General features: G+C 41.2%; 1 protein-coding gene across 4 annotated transcripts in view; it reads right to left on the bottom strand.

Moving 5' to 3' along the window:
- The window catches only part of FERMT2 (fermitin family member 2), a 97447-nt gene that overhangs the window by 22133 nt on the left and 49875 nt on the right, over positions 1 to 25439 (bottom strand). For 2 of the 4 annotated variants that reach the window (XM_026654323.2, XM_026654324.2), the window contains exons 4-7: positions 12267 to 12401; positions 874 to 906; positions 225 to 450; positions 21 to 123 (exon numbers count right to left, since the gene is read on the bottom strand). In XM_026654323.2, coding sequence (XP_026510108.1) covers positions 21 to 123; positions 225 to 450; positions 874 to 906; positions 12267 to 12401 — 497 coding nt within the window. The remainder of the gene's footprint in view (positions 1 to 20; positions 124 to 224; positions 451 to 873; positions 907 to 12266; positions 12402 to 25439) is intronic. The other 2 variants (XM_026654325.2, XM_026654326.2) reach the window with 1 other exon arrangement.

Here is a 25439-nt window from a genome sequence, read left to right as displayed (position 1 = left end):
AGACAGAAATAACTCAGTACCTTTGGATTCAAGTCAAAGAAGTTGTAGTACTTGAACCGGAGCAGTAAGGCCTCATTTTCTTTCACATCTTGTTCCATGAGCGATCTCGACGAATCCAGCCATCTGCAAGTTGTCAACAATAGATAACAAAAAAGGGTCTGGTTGAGTCTTTGTAACCGTTTTAAGAATGCAGCTTAAGTTTTTAATATATGTCTTTAACTCACCCTTGGTTGATCTTGGCTTTATCGAGAAGTGCTTGTGGCTTGTACATTTTTGCTAAGATTTCTGGGGATGTAATTGGCTGGCTGACAGCAAGTATACCCGGATTCCCTTCTGATAAAGCACTATCTCCAAACCAAGCTGAAGTTGGAGACAGAGGGCTTCCATCGTGAGAATCATAGGTGGGCGTCATGGTTTTGCTATAAAGTCCTGGACTTGAATATATGCTTCCTAACAGAACAGGAATAAACATGTGACGTTAGCTTGTGTTCTGTACACTCAATGCAAAACGAATACAGTAAATAGATTTTAAAAATCCTGTGACTTAAAAAAAACCCCGGACACTGCAATGCTGGTTTTCCTATGAAAAGCTAAACTATTTCTATCTGTCTTGATAAACAAGACAGATAGAAAGTTCACTTTACATTTAACCCATGTGAAAATTGTCAGAAATCCACCCTTAGGGGTATGAACTGTGCCTGCTTATGTTTCTACAGCACCTAGCACATTGGGGGTACTACTGGAGACAATAATCGTAGGTAATCTGTTGCTTATGAATTTTGAAAGTCAAAGTTTAGAGGAGTAGGAAAATAAGGAGACAGCCAAAGAAATCACAGGAGACGGGGACAAAAGTCCTAATGAGGTGGGGCTCACCTTTCACTGGGCCGATGTAAAGAACATCAGTGCCTACAGAGAAGGAAAGAAAGGAAGTGAGAAGGCAAGAGGGAGACAATGAGAGAAGTCAGAAACAAAAGGACAGAAGGTGAAAAACATGCACAACTGTAAAAGACTTAGAATATTCTGGTTACGTTATGTCATATTCATTTGTTTTCACAAGTTGGACTTGAAACCAAAACTACCCTGTTTAAACCATGCCCTAATTAAGCCAATTTTGACAGTCTCCATACATGTGAGATGTATCAGTAAGAGTAGCTGTTGCTATCTCCTGACTGAACTTTAAAATGTGCTGCTTACTCTTCAGAACAGTGTGTGGTCGCCTAGCCTTAAGACCTGCCTTTTAAAAATAGCTGATAATTATTCCATTGAGTCTGGTAAATTTTTCAAGCCCACAAATTCTATTTGAGGGAAGTTTTCAATAACCCTGGGAGTGGCGTATGGGTCATTCACCACAGTTTTGATATTTTGACTCTTCACATCTGTGTAACAAATTATGAAAGTCTGTTAGGTCTGATCATCACTTGCTCTCTTCAGTGGCGATCAATACAAACACACACAGTGGGAAAAGTGCACATTGGAACAAAGGTGTAAACCTGGGAATGATATATTTAAACTGATTCTTTGTCTTAAAACTAGAGAAAATTTGGATATACAAAAAGCTTTATTTTTATTTATTTATTTATTAATAAAATGGCTTTGATTATACACCAATGGCCTGGATTCTCTGAACTCCGTAATGACAATCTGAACAGTTTATTGAACTGCCGAGAGACCGGGAGTTAAGATTTCTCAACGTGACTGCAAATTGTCTTGCCTCTTTCGCCAGCATTAAGTGCAGTCGAGTCCAGCTACCCAGATGCAAAGCAGTTCCTATTTAGTAGTTTTCAAGATACTTGTTCATGTTGCCACAGTGTGTTCTGATCATCTCAGCTGTTTTTGAAAGGGAAGAAATATGCAGTTCATCTGTATTCTTTGCCTTTCTCCAATCCTTGGCATATCTCAAAAAAGCAGAATTTTAAATAAACCAACAAGTCACTCTGTAAAGGCTGCTTATTGTCACTTGAAAATGTGCGAGTCAGATTATGTGTGTATTAAGTGGGGTTTTTTTTGTTTTTTGGTAGAAAACAGTAAATCTGACATGCATATTCCTCCAAAGTGTGTAGTATTTGGCAGGTTTGAGCTCAGCATGAAAGCTGCTATATAAAACAATTAGACTTTTCAGCCAAGTCCCAGCAAGAGCAGAGAGAAATTGAGTCTTTTGGTTCAACTATTTGAGTTAAGACTTCTGGTTCTTGCAGAACTTTCAACAGTACATGGAAGGGTTTTCTCTCACTGCACTTTCAGGCAAATCTGATACTTGGATAAAAAATACTCTCTCCTTATTGTCGTTCTAGAGAATGTTCATAAATAAAAGGACAATGTTTTGGCAGGCTGGCTTTCATCACGGCACACAGACCAAATGAAGTCCCAACTTCAGAATATTATTTATGTTGCAATTACAGGCATCAATCCTCAGGGGGTTTATTTGGGAAAAAAATATCTCCTTCTAAAAGAGTGACAAAGCTGTAGAATTTAAGGGTCAGCTTAAGCAGCTCCCTGAAAAGTTAAACAACAAAACATTCCTACCTGTTTAAAAGCAGGATGTCAAGAGTACAGAGGTTACTTTATTCATTCATTTTGTGAGTTGGAGGGGGGAGACTTTTTTGCAAGGTGGAGATGGATGGAGAAAGGGCAAGAGTGAAGAAATGAAAGGAGAGAGAAATGAGAGATTGGATTTGTATTAAAACAATGTCTATTTCAGTCTTCAGTTAGGTCATTCATTCATATTGCAAGATGCTTTCCTCAATTCAAAGCAGTTGGTCCAGAATTCTTTAAAAAGCTATTCTGTGTACTCCAAATCCAGCTGTCACAGTACTGTCCTTTCTTTAATTCATCAGTGTAAAATACCTGCTCTTCAGAATAAACTTTTCTTACTTAAGATATGCAACTGGCCCCTATGTTAGATTCAGGGAAAAAGGGTGGTTTTCCTTTTAAAAAGGAAACAAAGTTTTCTAGCTCAAAAGGTTGCAAAGGAAAGATTCCAAATGTGAAAAGGAGGAAACTGACGTAGAGCTGGCTTCCCAAGTCTGCAGATATCTGGAAATAACTGAGAAGTAAACTGTCTCCATTTCTCTCACTGAGGTATTCCTTTTAATTACCACACTAAGACCCAGATTTTCAAAACTGAGGTACAACAACTACACACCAACATAGCACCGGCATGGACAGCGCTTAGATAGCTGTAACTTGCATTGCTCCGGGGGGTGTCTTTTTCACACCCGAGTGATGCAAGTTAAATCGACTTAAGCGGTAGTATAGATCTACCCACTGTTTTTCTTGTCTGAGGATTAAATTCCATTATTAGCTCTTTATTGCTTCTATACAGATAGCCCAATGGTCATTCTCTGTTCACTGTTTTTCATGCCTTCTTTTAAAAGTATTACCATTGTGAATGTAGTTTCGTAAGGCTACCCTCATGCTCTAGGCACTCAATTAAACCAGATTCAAAGAGCTTCTACGGTCAGAAGAATGATTGTGTAAAATCAGTGCCATCTAATTTAGCAGATCCACACTCTGTACTCAGTCACATCCCCTTGATTTCTGTCACACGTACATCCTAACTACTACTATCTGTGCGGGGGAGGAGATCCTGCTACAGCAGAGTGAGCCAGAGTCTTTTCATGCCTGCAAATGCCATGGACTTCAATGGAATCAGACACCGGCCAACACTGACCACTGGAGAAAATCCCATGTTAAAATGTCTCAAGCAATCAGTTCTCCGCTGCTCTTAGGAAAATATTCCCAATCTAAAGCCTTGCCTTCACTAGGAAAAAAAGGTGTGTGTCTTAACACATGCTAAAACCTTAGTGTAGACAAGGCAGTTTGTTAGTTTTAATACAGTAGCTGGCTGAAAGGAAACCATAATGGGGAGTTCAGGTTTACCTTGACCAACTACCACAAATTAAAGCTACAAACTTGTGTTGTTTACACTAGGATATTGTTCACCAATGTGTGCTAGAAATACACCTTCTTAAAATACATCACCATCAGGTTTACACATTTGTTCCAATGTGCAATACAAATATACACACCGGGAAGCGTGCTTACTGCTGGAGCGAGTGTGTGCAGATATTCATCGGATTGCTGCCTAAGAGGCAAGCCTTGTGCTCGTCTTCCTCCCTTCCCGCTTTTTTGGCGGGCATGGAAGAGCCTTGAGAGTAGAGCTGTCGGTGGAGTGGGATATTGTTGGATACTGGGAACCTGCATAGGGGATTTACACTCAAAGCCTGCCACAGAATCGCGGCTCCTAGATGATCCTTTCTCAAAAGGCTCCTAGAATGCAGAAGGACCAGGGCATCAGAAATTACATGGAAAAGCTGGCTGCATCCCTTGTTGGAACGGAAAACTGAGAAAAGAAACTACCTTGCGGCTGCAATAGCAACAGCAGCAGCAGCTGTGGTACAGCTCTACTGCCACACCAGAGCCTAGGGAATGATTGCATTCCTTTTCTCCCTAGCTCAGAACCTGGGCTTGGACACCATCTGCCCTTAAGGGATTACAATATATATAAAATTGCATCCACACGCACGGGCGAGGACACACACACAGAACGCATTAAGGTTGCAAAGTCAAGCACTCAAATAGTAGGAAATACAATTCAATTTTTCCGTGCAACCTATTTCACTATTTCTTCCTGCCTCCGCGCATCCCTGCCTCCTGCTGAATCCACGTTTAAACAGAAAAATGAGAATGACAAATGTGAATGATAAATGGCAACTGTTTAAGAACATTTTGCTAGGTGCCCAAAAAACAAACCTGGCTAAGGGAAGTGAGAGCAGCAATAATAAAAATTATATCTGTAAGACACAGAAAAAAGGGGAAATTGATAGCAATTAATGTAAATTAGAAGTTAGAAATTATTTTGTACAAAAGAACACAGAGAATCTATGGCCAGTAGAGTTAAGGACAGTAAGAAAGAGGGTTTTGTGTTTTGTTTTTGCTTTTGTTTGATTGTTTTTTAAAGCAGAAGAGGAACAAAAGGAACCCTGCGAATGGCACTGGTCCATTATTAGATGGAAATGGTAGAGCTATCGATAATAATGCAGAAGAGGCAGACGGGTTCAATAAATATTTTTGTTTTGAATTTGGAAAAAAGCCAGATGTACCAGCCAGGATGAAATATTTTCCATTCCAACTGTAACTAACGAGGATGTTAAACAGCGCCTACCAAAGTTAGACATCTTTAAGTCAGCAGAGTTGGATAACTTGCATCCAAGAGTTTTAAAAGAGCTAGCCAAGAAACTCTGGACCATTCATGTTAATTTTCAGTAAGTCTTGCAACACTAGGGAAGCTCGAAAGGACTGTGAGAAAGCTAATGTTGTACCAATATTTTAAAAGGGTAAATGGGATGACCTGGGTAATTATAGGACTCTGAGCCTGACTTTGATCCCAGACAAAATAATGGAACAGCTGATATGGAACTCTATTAATAAAGAATTAGAAGAAGAGGATAATATAATTAGTGCCAATCAACATGAGTTTATGTAAAACAGATCTTGTCAAACTATCATTTTGATAGGATTACAAGTTTGGTTGATGTTAAACTTAAGACTTCTACAAGGCATTTGATTGGGTTCTGCACGACATTTTGATTAAGAAACTATAACATACAAAGTCAGCATGGCACAGAGGTCTCAAAATGAAATTATAAATAAGGAATCATTGAAGGGGTGTGTTTCTCTTGAAGTCCCATACGGATCAGTTCATGGCCCTATGTTATATAATATTTTTATTAATGACCTGGAAGAAAACAAAAGCAATAATAAAGTTTGCAGATGACAGATTGTGGGAGTGGTAAATAATGAAGACGACGTGTGACTGATAAAGAGTAATCTGGATTGCATGGCAAGTTAGGTATAATCCAACAATATACATTTCAATGTAGCCATAATGTAAGGTCATACATCTAGGAACAAACAATGAAGCCATACAAAGCAGGGGAGGGATCCTATCCTGGAAAGCAGTGATTCTGAAAAAGACTTAGGGATCATTGTGGATACCTAGCTAACAATGGGTTCCCAGTGCGACACTGTGGGTAGAAGGGCTAATGCGATCCTTCGATGCATAAAGAGGGGAATTTCAAATAGGAGTAGGGAGGTTATATTACTTCTGTCTCCAGAGCAGGGTCTGAATAGTGGGCAGTAAATAAGGAATTCACAGACTCGGACTTTTATGGCCAGAAGGCCCTTTGTGTTCATCTAGTCTAATCTCCTGCATCACACAGGCAGTAGGACTTCCCTGAATTAATTTCTGCCTCACGTCCAACAGCTGTGGTTGAACTAGAGCATATTTTTAAGGGCTGGTCTACAGAGCACTGCAGTGTGGTCTATGAGGGTGTGAATGTGCAGCGCCCTAATGTGTGGCGCTGTAACTGCCCTATGAACGAATGAAAATATACCTAGTTGGTATTGAATGTAGTCCTGTAGGACTGTATTAACACACACTAGGTACCTTTTCATTCTCACCAGCAGGATCTACACGGGGCAGTTATGAGTGAAGCACATGAGAGCGCTCTACAGCTAACACCCTATAGAACCACACTGTGGGGCCATGCAGACAAGCGCTTAGAAAAACATCCAGTGTTGATCTTAAAATTTCCAGTGATCCATCACAACCCATGGTAAGTTGTTCCAATGTTTAAATTACCCACACTGTTAAAAATGTGCACCTTATTTCTACTCTGAATTTGTCTAGTTTCAACTTCCAGCCATAGGAGCTTGTTATTCCGTCCTCTGCTATATCGAAGAGCCCTGCATCAAATTTCTGTTCCCAATGCAGGTACTTAAATATGGGAATCAAATCACCCCTTAACCTTCTATTTGGTAAGCAGAATAGAGTGAGTTCCTTGAGTCTCTCACTGTCAGGCCTGGTTTCCAGTCCTTTAATCATTCCCATGGCTTTTCTCTAAACCCTCTGCAATTTTTCAGCATCTTTCTTGAAGTGTAGACACCAGAACTGAACATGGTATTTCAGTAGTGGTCACGCTAGTGCCAAATACAGAACTGTTAGTTTCCACACAGGATTGTCTATTGTGCTCATCACTAGAGTCTCAGCGCTTTGCAAACATTAATTTATTTTCACAACGCCCCATGAGATAAGGGGGATACTAACCCTGTTTTACAGATGGGGAATGGAGGCACAGAGAGACTAAGGTAAAAAGTATACACTATGTCACAGTTACTGGGCGAACTGCACCTCTGACACCTCCTGATTTATGTTCCCTGTAAACCGTGCAACAGGCTCTCAAGGGCCACGCAGGCAAGTGGGGAGAGAAGCCCCTCCCCCAGTCTGGCCCAGCCCCGCCGGAGCTGCCATGGCTGGGTGAGAGGTGCCCCGCCCAACCTGCTGCAGAGAGAGGGCTGGGGGGAGTCCTCTCTCCCCACCACAGCCCTGGGACAGCCTGGACCCAACCCCCCCATCCCCAGTCCCACCCCAGAACCTGCACCCCAACCCTCTGCCCCAGTCCTGAGCCCCCTCCCACACCCCTAACCCCTCAACCCAGGCCCCACCTCAGAGCCTTCACCCCTAGCCGGAGCCCTTACCTTCTGCACTCCAACCCTCTGCCCTGAGCCCCCTCCGACACTCCGAACCCCTCGGCCCCACCCCCACCACACATCACCTCCATATTGGCGCACATAAAATTCATTCCGCACATGGACGTAAAAAATTAGAGGAAACACTGCTCCTAATCTATCCCGCTCAGGATCAAGCTGTTACCACCATCTTGGGGCAGGGGGAGAGAAGAGAAATCACATGAATCCCTCCACATCCAGACTGGGCCCTGGGTTGCAGTCGCCTGGAATTAACCTATCACCTCAGCAGGTGTGACCTAGGCTCAGATCTTGCAGTTCTATCCCTTCTGAGATCCAAAGGCAATGATCAATACAGGGACCAGACAGCTTCCTTAAAGCAAAGTATTATTTATTTTTAGATTAAAGACATTTCAGCAAAAAGATCTCTTAAAACCAATAAAGCAGACTGTACACACATATAGCTTTTCCTTAAGGCTTACCATTCCCTGGCTCCACTTCTTTAGACACCCTCCACAGAGTCTCTCCTCTCTCTAGAGACAGTAGCTGACAAGTAACCCAGCCTCCCTCAGAAGTGCTTTTTAATCCTTTAGTGTTCTTTTCATCTCCCAGTGCCCATCATAGAGAAACAAGGTTTGCAACGCCTTGGAGACAATTACTGAAGGTAACCGCTTGCCTCATTGTCTTTCAAGAGTATACTAAGGTGTCCTTATTTAGCTCTACTAAGTTGCTTTTCTGCTTGCTTTTCCCATGGCCTCCTATTAAGCTAGATCAATATACTCAGAGAGGAAATTCTAACCAACCACCACAGCTATACAGTAACTACACCTCAGTGACCAGTTCACATCAATGTCAGTAAAACGATTACACATCAGCATTCATAGGTTAATATATAGCAATGACACTGGGGAGGGGAAAGAGAGCAATTCCACGTCTGTCACATGCTAATTTGGGGCACCCAATCTGAGACACCGAAAACCTGATTTTTCAGGGTATGTAGTATTACAGAACACTGTATATGTTCAAAGCATTGCTCCCACTGACTTCAGTTACAGTTATGAATGCTCAGCACTCCTGCAAATCAGACACCCAGAATAGGTGTAAGGCACCCAGAGAAAGGCACCCAAAAAATGAGGAACACACAGCTAGTGGCTACCTGTGAAAAGTTTGGTTTAAGTGACTTGCCTATAGCATCACACGGAAATTCTGTGACAGAGGCAGGCATAGAACTCAATTGCCCAGAGCAACATTCAACTGCCTTAACTACTTACCCATCCTTTCTCTTCCTGCAACCCCCTGCCTCATTCACCTTACAAATTCTGCAACAAATGAGACAGCGATCCTTCAGACAACTGACTCTACAACTCTGAGCTTAGGCCTGCCTGTCCCAGCAGTTGCAATGGGTATACATCCCATTGCCAGGGATACGCTGTGCACTGAATGAAACAGGTTTCAGAGTAGCAGCCGTGCTAGTCTGTATCCACAAAAAGAACAGGAGTACTTGTGGCACCTTAGAGACTAACAAATTTATTAGAGCATAAGCTTTCGTGGGCTACAACCCACTTCTTCAGATGCATATATCATCCGAATGAAACAGGGCTCCTGTGGAAGAGAGACTGTGTGATCACGTAACTAAAGATAGTATCGTAATGTATCTGCACAAAGGGGTAAATTAAGGTTACCCAGGCAACCTTAGTTCTGGCATTTCCTAACTTCTGAGTGCTTGACTTTGCATTCTTAATGTATTATTTCCTTTCTTCAAAAAAGCATTCCGTTGTGTGTCATCATATTGACACCCACAAGGGATATCAGCAGGGTTGGAATTTTTAGATCCACCACACAGACCTTGGCTCTTGTGCTAATGGCATAACTAACAGCAGTACCAGCTTGTAATCATCTATGTGCACCAGCAGTAGAAAGGGGTGAGACTCTTTGCCAGAGGATTTCATAGATACTTACTGACTGCAGAGGAACAGTGAGATTCAGCGATTGTGGGTTTTATTTCAAGCTCTGTAGTGGAGTGTAGTCTAGTAGGCACAGACTCTTCTGCCCATTTTCTCTCCCTCTCGCCAATCTCCAATCATCCCCTTGTTCCTCATCCTCGCTGACTCTGAGTCCCAGTCTCCCTCCCCCAGACACCTCGTTCAATATCTCAGTGCCTCCTCCAACTCCAGCTCCTTGTCCCACTCTCTGTGCCTAGCCACTCCCTGCACCCTGGCTCCCTGTAAGATCTGGCTCCCCTCCCTCCTAACCCACTGATACCCAGTCTCAGTCTCCTTGTCCAGCCAGTAAGTGTCTCATCCTCTGGTTCTCAGTTCCCCTCTTCAACTCCCGCTAACCTCCAGTCTGGGTATTCCCAGGCTCCTAAATCTACTCTCTCCCTCACTGGCTCTGGTCCCCCCCTCAATTCGAATCAGGTGGCTTCCTCTTCTTCGCTGACTGGGTGTGAACAAAAGGGGGGCATTAAGAGCAAAGAGACAAGCTCTCTGCTCTCATTTTCTGTGTCTGGACCCACCACAGTCGAACTGCTGGGAATTTCAACTACACGGAAGTTCTGCTTAGTCCTCTGCAGCACTGCCTGAAACATGCCCAGTGTGAATAGAAACTTCAGGGAATTAAGCTGCAAAGCTCTAGCAAGTTGCTACTGAATATGTCGGAACTGATTTTTCAAATGCTTGTAAGTAGGACAAATTTGAGCAGATTTTCTCAGGGATGACAAGAAGCACAGTCCTCACAAGGCCATAACCTCTGCCAAATTTCAAGTTCCTGCTCCAAATCATGGGAGGCGCTAGAGTTTCCTCTATAATAAATGTCGGGCAACCTTAGATAGCAGCAGCACTATCAGCTTTGCCTACAATGATCTGCCTGTAAGTCCAGCATCTACTGGTCAGGGTATCTCAATGTGCAGAATGTACCTCTGTAAATCCGTAAGCACAGAGATAGGCATGACCTGAAATGTTTACTCATGTCACGTTACTACTCAATAGCACAGAAATGGTATCACAGTGCAGTACCAGGGCAAACTGAACAACAACTGTTAATTACGGTGAGGTTATTCAAAGTTAAATATATGCAATTTCTATTTAATGGGATAGAAATTTACAGTTAAATGCATTTAACTAAATGCATTTCAGCAAACAAACATAGGTTCATACGCTGAACTAAAGGCAGCAATTAAAGATGCAGAGATGCCTTAACTCTACACCAGACCTGGGTAGCTAATCGCTTTGGAGCGAAGGGGAGGAAACAAACTATTTTCACTTGATTCCCTTGCTAGTCCAGAATCATTGGTGGTTCGGATACTGTCAGTGTTATGTCCACCTCTGGTATTTTAAGACCAATTAAGAAAGATGTGACAAGTGTAACTTCTTGTCTCCACTTCCCTTCCTTTGCTTGATTAATAAGCAACATCTTTAGAAGACATGCAGTTCTGAAATATGCAGAGAGCTAGAATGTTCTGCTGAAAGTGTTTGTAAAGGTCCATTCTAGTTTAAGGTTCTCATGACTGGTGCAATATTCTCCTTCAGCTACTGGATTTACACCACCACCAAGGTGAAAGCAGATCTGATGAACAACAGTTCAATTTTTCAAACAGACTAAGTCTGGCTCAATTTACCACTCATAGTACGTATACTTTCTCTGTAGTGGCATTGTTCTGTTTCTGTAAGCCACTGTTCAAACAATCTACCAGATATGCAAACTATTCCACCATTAGAAATTATACAATGAACAAAGAACATGAGGTTACTTTTAATATTAAAAGTCTGAAACTTGTGCCTTTATATAAGGAATACTAATACAAGTAAAACCCTTTCAAGCTTTATGGAATCTGCTTATAATAGAGAACACCCATTGTTCAGCCTTCCATAATTCGTACAAAGACATAATTCCTGCAGTAACACAGTGACAAAGCCAACATGTAAGTCATTCTATATCCAAGTGCAGCCAGGTATTTGTGATAATATGGGACAAGAAAAAGCTTAGAAATTAAGAAAACACATCAGGAACATACCCTAGACCAGGGGTGGCCAACCTGAGCCTGAGAAGGAGCCAGAATTTACCAATGTGCATTGCCAAAGAGCCACAGTAATACGTCAGCAGCCCCCCATCAGTTCCCTCCGCCCCTGCTCCCAGCGCCTCCCATCCACCGGCAGCCCCACCAATCAGCCGTTTTGTGGCGTGCAGGAGGCTCTGGGGGGGAGAGGGGAGGAGCGAGGGCACTGCAGGCTCAGGGGAGGGAGCGGGAAGAGGTGGAGTGGGGGCAGGGCCTGTGGCAGAGCCAGGGGCTGAGCAGTGAGCCCCTCCCGGCACAATGGAAAGTTGGTGCCTGTAGCTCCAGCCCTGGAGTCGGTGCCTGTACAAGGAGCCACATATTAACTTCTGAAGAGCCGCATGTGGCTCCGGAGCCAGAGGTTGGCCACCCCTGCCCTAGACACTAAAAGAATCAGGCTCAACTTAAAAAAAAAAAATTGGCATTGTTCTATTTTACATATGTAAAAGCATTTAGAATTCATTCATAGAACGATTACTAAATACTATATAGCTCTCAGATGACTTCTGCAAAGTTTATTTGCAATACATTTCTTGTGCAGGCATCAATGGATTAGGGGTGACCAATACATCTTTCCCTTTAACATCTGCTTCAATATAACTACTTGACCTTCCCTCCCCCTTCCTCTTGCTCTTTTCCCTTCCCAGCCACCTTCACCCAAATAACGCCAGAAAGAGCCCAGGCTCACCTGATCCTGGAGTGATTAATGGTCCCTCCAGCTCAAGCGCCTCATCTTCACTTTGGTCATCTATCTTTCGCTTTTTTTTCTTTGTTGGATCCCTGGGTTTCCTCAAGAGAGAGAGTTCTTCTGGATGTCTGATGTCTGGGGAGAAAATTACCATTTTAATAAAGTAAAAAATTGTTTCCACTATTGACAAATTCAAATAACTTGCAGACTTTAACCTGGGAAATTGTCCTGCAAACAAGGCTGTGTGTGTGGAAATAAAGAGATTTTGGTAACACTTCTCAGTATGGAATTACCTGAACCAACTGTGCTATTTGTACAGGTAAATCACACCTTTCACATAAATAGGTACAGTACATTACGCTGAAACATTTCAAATGCACGCAAGTCAGACTGGTTGTTGTGCCAACTCATGGTATGATGCAAAGCATTTCAACTACTGACCAAGATTTTAAGAAATGGTTTAAATGCTTGGCCAGAGCAGCACTTCTGAAAAATCAAACCACTTATTTAGGTGTCGGAATACAGATTTAGGAACCTATCTTGAAGAACCAATTTTTAAAAATCTTGGCCATTGTGTTTATTTTCTATTATAAAAGTAACACTCCACAAGACCTATAGAATATATACCCGCATTTTATAAAACACTGACTATTAGGCCTCAATTTGATAAAGCCTGTAAATCAGCAAAATGTAACATGGGTTTATAGATTTCCCATAATCTCTAAAGCACATTATACAAAGAAAAGGGGGTAACAAAACCTTATGGTTTTTTAAATGAAGCCCCTCTAAGAGTCAGAGTTGTGTCACAGAAATTATGGCGATGACAAATATGCAGGCTTTACATGTACTCTTATATTAGTTACTGTGAGTTTTGACTTTGTTCTGGGCCACTACATTTCTGATCGGCTGCAGAGGAGACCAAGGGATAGATTCACAAAGGTACTTAGGCACCTACATCCAATTTTGAGGCAGCACTGAGATTAAAAAAACCCCACTCAGCCATCACCTAACCCTGTAGGCACCGAAATTCACTCGGCACCTAGGTTTCTGCCTGTGAGCATGTATACTGCCTTCCCTCTAGACATCCAGGCACCTGCCTAAGCCCCAGAGTGACCCATGCACCAAGGGAAGACAAGCACTCCTCCATCTAACTCACTTGCAGGGCCCGAGCCAATAGCTGTGTTCAGAGGCCACCTAACTCCACCCAAAACATCCAGAGCCAGAGCGAATGAGTGTACAGCCTGGTGGGTAGGATGCTCACCTGAGAGATGAGAGGCCCAGGGCCCAGTCTCTCTGCTTTAATGACTATTTATCCAAAGTGGAACGGTTTCACCAGGAGAGACTGAGGTAGACACACATGAGAATACGCCATAGCTCAATGGTTAGGGTACCTATCGGAGAGGCGGCAGATGCAGATGCCTCTTCAAATCCCACCTCTTCTCATGAGGTGAAGGGAGAATTTCAACTGGTCTCCCGCCTCCCAGGTGAGTACTGAATCACTGGGCTAAAGGTTATGCTGGAGGTCTCCTCCTCCCCCCCTCCCACTGGCCTCTTTCAAGAAGCTCCTTAGGCACCTAACTCCAGGAGAGGGATCATACCTGAGAATCGCAAGCAGAACTAGGCTCCTCCCTGCAAACCAGCCTTAAGCACCTAGTTCTGTGAGAGGGGTGGGGCTTAGCACACACCCCTGTCATCAGCATTTTCCATTGGGTAGCTTGTGAATCGTAGTCTAAAGGTGCTATCTCTCTACCTTCATTGTATAGGGAGTCGAGGTGCCAACTAAGGCTCTGAAAGTCACAGTGTTGTTCCTGTGATTTCCTCGCCCGAGTCCCTTTGCGAGTTTAGCCCCTAGAAATCAATACAAGCAAACTGACATCTGAAAAAGGGAAAAGGTGGGTGAGGTGATATCTCTTATTGGACCAACTTCTGTTGGTGAGGGAGACAAGATTTCGAGCCACACAGAGCTCTTCTTCACAGACCTGAAGCCACAGACCTGTGGCTCAAAAGCTTGTCTTTCTCAACAACAGAAGTTGGTCCAATAAGAGATATTACTTCATCCATCTTGTCTCTCTAATATCCTAGGACCGACATGACTACAACTACACTGCATACATCTAAATAAGAACATACAAAGATGAACCGGACAAGAATGTACAGGGAAGGATTTCAGGTGAGTCTGACAAAAGGGAAGGCAAGCCCTCTACTCTGTCCACACAACTGAGGATTTACTCATCTTTCAAAGCACAGAAATAACAATTTGTTCCTTCATTCATGTGTGTGACCAGGATACTGGATGATTCTGAATTAGAGAGGAGAAGTTGATTTAATTTGACAATTAGTAATTCTGTTACATAGAAAACCCTCCCAATCCAAACCCTTGTTTCAATAACAGATATTTGATTTAAAGCAATAGTGAATATAACAGAAGAACGGCCATACTGGGTCAGACCAAAGGTCCATCAAGCCCAGTATCCTGTCTTCTGACAGTGCCCCAAAGGGAATGAACAGACAGGTTATCATCAAGTGATCCATGCTCTGTCACCCAATCCCAGCTTCTGGCAAACAGAGGCTAGGGACACCATTCCTGCCCATCCTGGCTAATAGCCATTGATGGACCTTTCTTCCATGAATCCACCTAGCTCCCTTTTGAACCCTGTTATAGTATTGGCCTTCACAACATCCTCTGACAAGGAGTTCCAGAGGTTGACAGTGCATTGCATGAAAAAAAAAATATATGTCGATTTTGACTTGACAAATTTCCAAAGATTTAATTTTCTGATATCAAAGGGGCTCTATGGTACAATAAGATTAAGAGAGTAAACCCTGAGAAACATGTTTTTTTCTGTTTCCCTGTTGGTATTTAAGAGAGTCTTCATTTAGCCAATAACTTCTCCCTTGTTAACTGACTAAAGAACTGCACCAGAGGTATCAGTAGTCAGAGCACTAGACAGACTGATGTTAACCAACCTGTCATCTACACCCATCCTGAGCAGGGTTAATTAAAATGCTGGCAATATACACTAATACTACCACAGGCAGAGCTGCACCACAGGAAGATTTTAGAAATAATGATAACGCAGGCACAGCCAAAATGTCTAGCCCAAAGCAGCTGTCAGCAAAATATACACACTAAACCATAAGATCATTTCAGACAAAGATGGTGCTTTGCTTATACCTGACTGCAACAAACTCTTACTGGGAAACAGCTCTATAAGAAAATGAAGTCCACTATCTGTCAGAACATAGAACTAATCCATAAACAAATTAGATGGAATTCAGAATTCCCTTGCTGAAACCAGAAGAAGAAGAAGAAAAAAAAAAGTTATATGGGATTGATATTTGAGTAACTAAGCTGGAAAAGCATTCACGTGGGCATGAAGCCATTTCAATGCAAGGATGAAAGACTGCAACATGCAGATCTAAGCTATAAAATATGTCAAGTGAAGATTACGAACAAGTATGGAAAGTGAAGTTTCAGCTGCAGAAAAGCTCTATCTGTGCTCTGAACTCCATTGATTGCTTTTAACTCTAATTTCAGCAGACCCTGCATGACAATGGCAGGTAATACGGAGATAGCACCATGTAAGACTGAATTCTTAGAGTAGTAACAGGTTTAAGTGGTAGCCGTGTTAGTCTGTATTAGCAACAAAACAAAACAAAACAAAAAAAAAACCACACGGGGAGTAAATGGACACATTCTAAATGGACACAAATCTGACATCAGGAATCATAACATTCAAAAACCAGTAGGAGAACACTTCAATCTCTCTGGTCACTCAATAACAAACCTCAAAGAGGCAATTCTTCAACAAAAAAAACTTCAAAAACAGACTCCAACATGAAGCTGCAGAACTGGAACTAATTTACAAACTAGATACCATCAGATTAGGCCTGAATAAAGACTGGGAGTGGTTGGGTCATTACAAAACCTAAACTTAATTTCCCGAATACTAATTTCTCCCTACTATTACTCACACCTTCTTGTCAGCTGTCTGTAATGGGCCACTCTCTTACCACTTCAAAAGTTATTTTTCCTCCCTTGGTATCCTGCTGTTAATTGATTTATCTCGTTAGACTGACCTCACACTTGGTAAAGCAACCCCCATCCTTTTATGTATTTATACCTGCTCCTGTATTTTTTACTTCATACATCTGATGAAGTGGGTTCTAGCCCACGAAAGCTTATGCCCAAATAAATGTGTTAGTCTCTAAGGTGCCACAAGGACTCCTCGTGTTTTTAAGAGTAGTAAGGAAAGCAACCACATTTTCTTTTTCTAGCACCACATAGGGTGCTCAGGAAGAGACTTCCAGCCTTTAAATGTTAAGAAACCAAACAAGTTTTACCTCTGATCATTGTACAAGCTTCCCATTGATACTAGTGGTTTGCTGTGGATAGTATGTAGAAGGTTACCCCAGCCACAGCACTATAATTAAAATTGGAACTTGGCCCTCACCACATAATGAGTTGGCACATCTGCATTATGCTCCATTGAGACATAGGTGTTTCTGGTTTATTTCCATACTTATTGGCATCTTCCTGCACTAGAAACTTGCTAGTGAAACACCACGATAAAAAGTAATCACGGACACATTCTGAGCTAATTGCCCAGTGTTTGCTTTACAACAATCAATCACAGTTGAGGATCAGATAGTTGCTGTACTCTGGTGCAGACCAGCTATATCTGTCTAACTAACCTGAGGGTTTGTCTAACCCAGTGGTTCCCAAACTGGGGTTCGTGAACCCCTGGGGGTTCGCGAAACGTTACAGGGGGTTCTCGGGAAAAAAATCCCTAATGGCGGACAGAGCTGTCCTTAGGGACCCTGGGCAGCACGGGACCAGCAGCCCGGAGCCCCTGGACTTCCAAGAGCTAAGCAGATCAAAGCAAGCACATCTATCACACTGAGGAGATTTAAACTTCAAGACTCTTTATAAGAAATGGAAAGGGAGGTGGATATTTTTTGCCGTTTTTAAAATGAAATAGGCAGCTAGTATTGTTTTTAAAATTATTACGAAGAACAAGTTTAAGCTTTGTTGTAATGTGTATTGTTTGCTTGAACTGCTCAAGACCTGAATGCTTGTATAAGAGGAACTCTGAGTTGGCTTCTTAGGCCTGGTCTACACTAACCCCCCAAGTCGAAGTAAGGTACGCAACTTCAGCTACGTGAATAACGCAGCTGAAGTCGACATACCTTACTTCGAACTTACCGCGTTTCAGACGCGGTCCACACGCGGCAGGCAGGCTCCCCCGTCGACTCTGCGGTACTCCTCTCGTTGAGCTGGAGTACCGCAGTCGACGGCGAGCACTTCCTGGTTCGATTTATCGCGTCCAGACCAGACGGGATAAATCGAACCCGGAAGTTCGATTTCCAGCCGCCGAACTAGCGGCTAAGTATAGACCAGCCCTTAGATACCTTCATGCTGTTTCACATCTGATACTTCTTGATGAAACATAGGAGCCTTGTCTTATAACAGGCTTATTCAAAGTGATACAAGCTACGAAAGTGAGATCTTGGAAGAGTGCTGCCATTTTCATAATGTAATAAAAATACTGTAATGATAAATAATAATTAATAATAAATAGTGTGTAATAAGCATGTCATAAAAACAAATTTTATATTTCCACGATCACTGCTTTTATAATTTATACTCAGGTAAAGGAGAAAATCCCTGGAAATATTCCTTTTTAGGAGGGGGTTCGCGAGACTTGACATTTTGGTGAAAGGGGTTCACAGGTTGTTAAAGTTTGGGAACCACTGGTCTAACCTGAGGGTTTTTCTACACTTACAGCACGTCAGCGGCACAGCTTACCAAAGACACTATCTATGGCGGTGGAAGAGCTTCTCCCATCAGTGTAGGTATTCCACCTCCCTGAGAGGCAGTAGCTGTGTCGACAGGAGAAGCCCTCTCGTCGACATAGTGCTGTCTATACCAGGAATTAGGTCAGTATAAGTGTGTTGCTCCGAGGTGTGGATTTTCAAACACCCCTGAGTAACACACTTATACTGACATAAGTTTGTAGTGTAGACCAGGGCTAAGTGTTTAAACCCCAGGACTGCTCCTTTCAGGCCCGATTCTCCAGTATAAATAGCCGTGCTTGTCATCACATTTGAAGTAAGATGGCTAACGACTTATTCACATTTTTTGTGTCTTGCATTTTAAATATAGTGCTATTATGATGCTGTTGGGGTTTTCCCCTGTGCAGTACTCAGTGAAAAAGAGTGAAGAAAATACAAGTTAAATAAAGAGAAAATACAAGTTATAAAGAAAAATATTTACTGCATTCTCCTAGGTAAGATGGCTATTATTGGTCTGCCTTTTGATATCTAGTATTTGTATTTTATTTTTGTCTGTTTTTTTTTTTTTTAAAGCTACAGACCCAATGACAGGATAGATCATGTTTCCTCTGCGCTGCTGGGGCTTCTTGTGCCAATAATCTGACTATTAAAGCACCCCAAATACTGACTTCAATAGTTATGAAGAAGCTGTTCTGTTCCATCACGTCAATTTAAGGATTAAGAGTTCCCTGCAGCACACATTAATAACATTGTAATGGCTCCAATAACCAACTGTGTGAATGAAACACACTTTTAGAAGCCGAGTTTCTTTTATGTAAGCCACTCTGTGTGTTTTTTGTTTTCAGGCTCTGATTTAGACAAAAACCACACGAGGCCACCTTCTGTCCTAGATTTTCTCAAATATCTAGGTGGGACAATTTGCTTAGCATACACAAGGCATTCCCAAACACGGTCATTGTGTGGACCACAGCATAGAAGATTGTTTCAGACCACCATACATCCTATTTATGATAGTGCAACATCCTTGTGGTAAACATTGCAACTGCTTCTATGGAAAATGGTAGTAAAGTATTTCTGAGTTTTAGTTGTCTTTAACATATTTAGTCCTTTTTGAAAAGGTTTAAATCAGTCTACTTTTGCCACTTTCCCCTCTTCCTTGACTTAAGCCTCCTTAATTTACTTATTCTTACTTTAAAAAACAAAACAAAAAAACCCTAAAGAAACACCCACACACGCTTTAGATACCTTAACACAGTTAAGTTTAGCATCACTAAACACATGTATTTTGTGACTTATTCAAAGTCACTAGGTAACTAGGGTGTATATGTATGACATTATTGTACACAGTATAAATACATATACTATGCAAAATCTGTTGGAATATCTAAGATTGTTGTGCAAGAGATAGTTAATCTAGAAATAGCATAAAAAAACATCAAGGCAACTGCAATTTTATATTCCTATGTTTGTTTATAGTACATTAGCGACCAGTATTCCCTTTCAGCTGAAAGCTAGCATTAGTTTCTGGAGCAAGAAATCATTCAAATGAGATTCAAGAGACAAATAGAGGCTTCCAAAGGGTGGGCTATAAGCCAACCTAGTCTTCTGAAAGCAAGTCATTTTGGAAATTAACCAACTTTGACCATCTGATTTCAAAGCCAAGTTTTTACAGTTTTCTCCCAGTCGCTTATGATACTCTCTTCAGATGGCAATATTACGGAGATTACATATAGAAAGTTTTAGGAAGCGGTCTTAAAAATGTGTTACCAGATCACTAGTAAAAGGTAGATTTTTATTTCAAAAACTAAAATGGTATTCTTATTATCTTATTACCCTTAAAAGTTTGACAACTTCTAGCACTGTTAAACTACTGGCACAAATTCCACAGACATTATATCCATTTCTCAGCAGCCTCATAAATTTAGCATTGCTTACCCAGAAACTCTAGGAATTTTAGCCCATTAGATAGCCATTTTAAGTGAATTTTTTTCCACCTCAGAACCTATAATAGCGTCAATGTGACTATTAAGTCAAGTCTTCCCCCAAACAAGTAATTCAAAAGGAATTCCTTAAGGAAAAGCTAGCGACATGATTTTAACTTAAGTTAGAAGTATGAAACAAAACTGACGTAGAAAGCAACAAACACATTTTATGGAAGTACTTTTTAATCATTCACTAAATTATTGGTGGGTTGTGGGGGAGGGGGAAGGTCTGTGTTCTATCACATATGATTAATACATTTATAGACGATCTTAAAACATGTTTTGAATAAAGAAACTGTCTTGGCAAACATGGTGTTTAGTTTCTGTAGCTAAAGCAAAGAAATTCCAGGAGTTTAAGGACTACCAGATGGCAGTACTGTAGTTAATTAGAAACTGGGACAAGGAGTAGCTATATAGCTCCAGATCCAGATACCAGTATTTATTTTAACCATATAAAGCAAGAGAGACTCCCTTAATGAGTAGAAGTGGTATAAAACACTTTAAGCCCTTAAAATAGGTTTGCACTTTTAACCAAGTTTCAGGTCACTTGACACCTCTATAGGCTGGTTTGCTGAAATAATTTGCTATTAAATATATCCAGTGAATGGGGTAAAATATATCAAAGGCATGATCTCAATGGGAAGTGAATAATTAAAGTCAACTGGATTTCTGCACTTTATTTTAGTGGAAGCAAGATCTCACCCGCATAAAGCCACTTTGAAGGGACAGTGCTCCGGTAAACAGTCAGCAAGTCAGAAAAAATGTCATTGTGATCATCTGTGAGGTGGCTGTACTGAAAGGACTAGTATTTTTAAAGCTATGCCAGTCCTACTCTGATCTGCAATTTTGTCACCATGAGGTTGTGGGGTTTTTTAAGTCTATCATTGTGCACAAGAAACAACAGGATTATACGAGACAAAGTTCACTCAGAATTGGCTTAAATTCTATCTACATTTTTGTATGTTTATAAGGGCTTGTTGCTTTACACTATACTATTATTCTTTTAAGTAAATGTACGAAAGGCCAGATGTTAATTCACTCATACAGATATGCTGGCAAACCCTGCAAGATTACGTTGTGAATCTGCCATTAAAAACAAACAATCTTCAAAATTATGTTGCAGTGCACATGGAATACGAAAAAGTTGTGGATTGAAAAACTGGACACAGGTTTCTACAGATGCCTATATCGGTTATTTGTTTAAAAGTCTCCACTATACTTCGGTAAAGGTCTATGATTAGTTTGCAACAGAAATAGTGTCTTAGAACACTACAATTTGACATAGGGGCCTGAGCAGGGAAACTAATAGGGGGAAAAAAGAGAGATGTTCACAAGCCAGATCCCTTTAGCAATCAGCCATTTCGCTTGGGTAGAATAATCCATGCTACTCAAATATTTTAAAAGGAAAAAAAAGAAAATAAAAGCATGATTACCAAGAGACAACACACATGAAGAGTGTTCATTTTTCAAACGAGAAAGATCCCTCTTGTCAAAAAGTAGAGTACAAACATCTCAGAGTGTTTATTTCAGAAATATTGGTGGGAAGATGTCCCACCAACTTAAAATGCTCATGCTTTTATTATCCTCTTCAGCCTTTGAGTCAAGTGGCTTAACCTTCCCCTTCATTGCATCTTGATTTCCAAGGGCCTGAAATGGCTTATGACTGACCAGAGGCTCCATCTCCGGTGGGAGACATTTCCTTAGACTTTGCCTTTTGTTTAGTTCTTCAATTTCTTTTCGAGCCTTTGTGGTGAGAATTTCTCTTCACCCACACACCTTATATATTAGACAGAATTTCAAGTACTTAGTGCTATTACCAATATTTGTAATTTCATGGACCACCAACCCAAGTAGTTCCAGGGGAATGGGATTTAAAGAAAAAGTACCTTCAGAGTGTAGACTTGGTATATGAATTTTAGATACTCTACCCAGAAGCATTAAGGTGTTGGGATTAGACTTTTAAAGTCTACGTCATTTGGGACCTGCCTAGCTAACAGACTGGCCCTCCTCGCACCTCCCTCCACTGACAGCAAAGTAGCTGACATCAGTAGAAGGGTTTAAGCAGAAACCCTTGGTTTAAATGGGAAGGGGTGAGTGGCAGGGCCTTCTCTCTATACCAGCTCTCCTCCCCCCAATCTGATAGTGCCTATATTGGTTAACTTTCAGGGCACATAGCAAAAGCACTGACCCCCCTCCCCCCTTACTCCCCAGGTTTTTGAGGAAACACATTGTTTGAGGAATATGAAGGGACAGCGATGAGAGGACTGTGTGGTTTTTTTTTTAAACTGAGTCTTTAGGCTCACATTCTCCCTGGCTTGAGAAATCCCTGCCTGCAGACTTGCAAGGTTCTCGTATTATTTGTGATAAGGGCTTGGGAAAGGAGAGGTGAAAATAAATGAAACAAGGGTCGTCTGAGTCGAACTGCCTGCCTGAATATGCAAGGTTATCAGTCATGAGAAGATTAACAGAACTCTAGTTGCAGATTTTAACATGCTTGATAAGACAAAAATCTTATCTTAGAAGCTCTGCAAACATAAGTCACATCAGATCTAAAGATGCGGGGGGGGGGGGGAGAGCTACTTTTAAATAAAGATAGAAATACATTGGGTAGTTGTATTTCGTACAGAGTTTTAGTCTAAATGTGCATGCAAAAATCAAAGTAAGTGATGTTGAAAATATAGATGAACATTCAACTGATGACACATTTCTACAGTCTGAGTATATACCAAGCAGAACCTTCAAAACTTTGAAATTGTTAACATTTATGCTAGTTTCCCATAGCTTAAAACCTAGTTAGAAAAATGAACTTGAGAAAAATCTTCTCCACGGTATGAATTTATTCAGACTCCCCATGCCTGGGATCTCTAAAGTACAAGAAAGTGTCCAGATATTTAGACATACAAAAACTCTACAACTTTATTTTTCAAAGCTATAGACTACAGCACAGTCAGTCAGTGTCTAGGAGATATCCTCGCTTTAGTGCTGAAGCAATTCCCTAAAATAGGAAGCGTGTTTTGGAGTGGGAATGTTTCTCAGCTAGGTCACCATTGTCTGGAACCAGTGAGTCATAAAAGTTACGCTGTTACACATCAGCATGACAATTCTTAGAAAAATGAAACCTCAAAAGCCACCCCATCACTATTTCAGACTTAAAACTCTGCTTTTTCTGAATGCAAGTGAAGTTCTATGGATCATATTTCATGGCTTAAGTTTATGCAGTTATGGACTGGTCTTTATAATAAAATAGTACTGGATAAAGTCTTACAGTACATGCCAAAGGCAAAAAAAAAAAAATTGCTTTTCAAGTCACTTGAGGTAATAAGATTGTAGCTATGTTAGAAGTTGTACATTATTACACCATACAACAGGTCACAATATGCTCTTAATGAGATTTACTAGTGTCAGAGATAGTAAGAGACAGGGCTTGAATAGACCGTGGGGAGTGCACATAAGTGGGGTGTGAATTCTAATGTGCACCCAGTCATGCATTAACTGGCCCACGTAAACCTTGCTGGCATGCACTAAGTTCCTCAGTGCATGATAACATAGTACTGTTCAAAATGGGACTATGTTACCACGCACTGAGGAACTTTTAGTATACGCCAGCAGGGTCTACCTGGGCCACTTAGTGCACAACATGGTGCACCTCAGAATTCACACCCCACTGATGCGCACTGTACAACAGCTCACTGTATTCAGTACATTTATTATAGATTGTGCAGTTGGCCAACTGTTTAGATATTTATTTGGGCTAAGGCCAACTGTTCCCTTGCCTCTAAAGTAGAAGCAGCAATCTGAGGACAGTTCTTCCAAAGAAAGGTCTCTTCAAGTGTCCAATAACCTCTGAGGATGCAGGACAAATTGGATCTGGTTCCAACCCCATGAAAAGTGTGGCAGTAAGAAATTAAAAGACTGATGAGGTTAAGGGGAGCAAGAGAGAGACTAGAACAGTTACTCTAACCTCCTCCTTCTCTCCAGCCTCTAACACTGCAACCATGCAGCTCCTCAAGTCAATTCAAAAAGCTATAGTCATCATATTCCTAGTCCATCACTCAGATCATTGGGAAGGGAGGAGACGATCGCATGAACATCAAGATTTTATGATGTTCATTTTATAATGGGGAAAGTAGTTTTGTCCTTGCTATCTTTTCATATAAAAATAGCAGGTGTTTTGCTCAAGCTTCAACACGCAGAATATAGTTCACACTTGGGCAGAGATCAGAAGTGGAAAATTTTAGCCCCAAAGGCTCAAAGTTATGAGACTCTAAACAGAATGGAAATGCCTAGGGAAGTTTCACTACAGCTGTTGTAATACACCAGTTATAATAGAATTTTAAATGATTTTTATTAAGATACCTCCCCTTTGCGCCATACTGAAATCTGCCATTCCTGCCACTTACTGTCTATGAAGTGAAGAAAGAAGCCATGAGCCATACAGAATTAAAAGGGGTTTAGGAGGAGAAAAGAAGGACTGCAGCAATGCCAGGTGAATTATGTCACATCATAAGAAGGTCCAGAAATAGAATAGTCTGCTATTGTTAAACATTTTGATGCTTTCCACAAGTGGGATAAGATCCCCAGTTTTTTACCTCAAGTTAGCTAGATGCCTTTTAGAGAGCACACACATCCCTCCCTTCCCCGCAAAATCCCCTTTTGCTTAAAAAAACAAAAAAAAAAAAAAAAAAAAAAACCCACCAACCAAAAAAACCTCTTAACTACACTTAAGAGTTAAATTAAGCACTTGTTAGAGTAAACAAAGTGAATAAATCCAGTTCTTCTCTGCACCAGACCATACAAAGAATCGTAAGAACTGCAACAATACCAAGTTTGCCAGCATTTTACTGGTGCCTTCAGAACATGATCCACACAGTCTATTTTAAAAACAGGCCATGTCAACTTCATAGTAAGGGAGAAAAAAATCCACTGATTCTTGTTACATGTAACCTAAGGTTACCTGACAGGAAGAAGAGAGGGGGAGGAGGGAAATCTATTTTTGCTCCCCACCTTGGTTACTTTGTGGATAGTCAGTTGTATTATTTTCCTGTGTCATCAGTTTTGTATGCTTGTCTGGGTTTTTCACACAGCAATACATAAGAGAAAAGCCATCTAAATATAGGAAAATGCAACTGCAAAAGCCACAAACACTGATCGGGACAGATTTACTACTTAGAATTTAAAAAAAACAGACTAAATTTAAAGTGGACAGTGGCCCTTTAAATGGAAAGTTTTTCTTCCATTCCTATCCCCCTCCAATACATTTGGAAATTGTTACACTATTACCAGATCCTCTCCTGGTAGCAAGACTGCAAACATATGCGTTGTTAATTCTTCATTTACTCTCTGTCTAGAATGGAAACTGGTATACCAGGGGTTGGCAACCTGCAGCACGCAAGCT

This window comes from Terrapene carolina, unplaced genomic scaffold, assembly GCF_002925995.2.
Source record: "Terrapene carolina triunguis isolate 2854851 unplaced genomic scaffold, T_m_triunguis-2.0 Scaffold189, whole genome shotgun sequence".
Classification (NCBI taxonomy): domain Eukaryota; kingdom Metazoa; phylum Chordata; order Testudines; family Emydidae; genus Terrapene; species Terrapene triunguis.
This window is presented reverse-complemented; position numbering and strand designations above follow the sequence as displayed.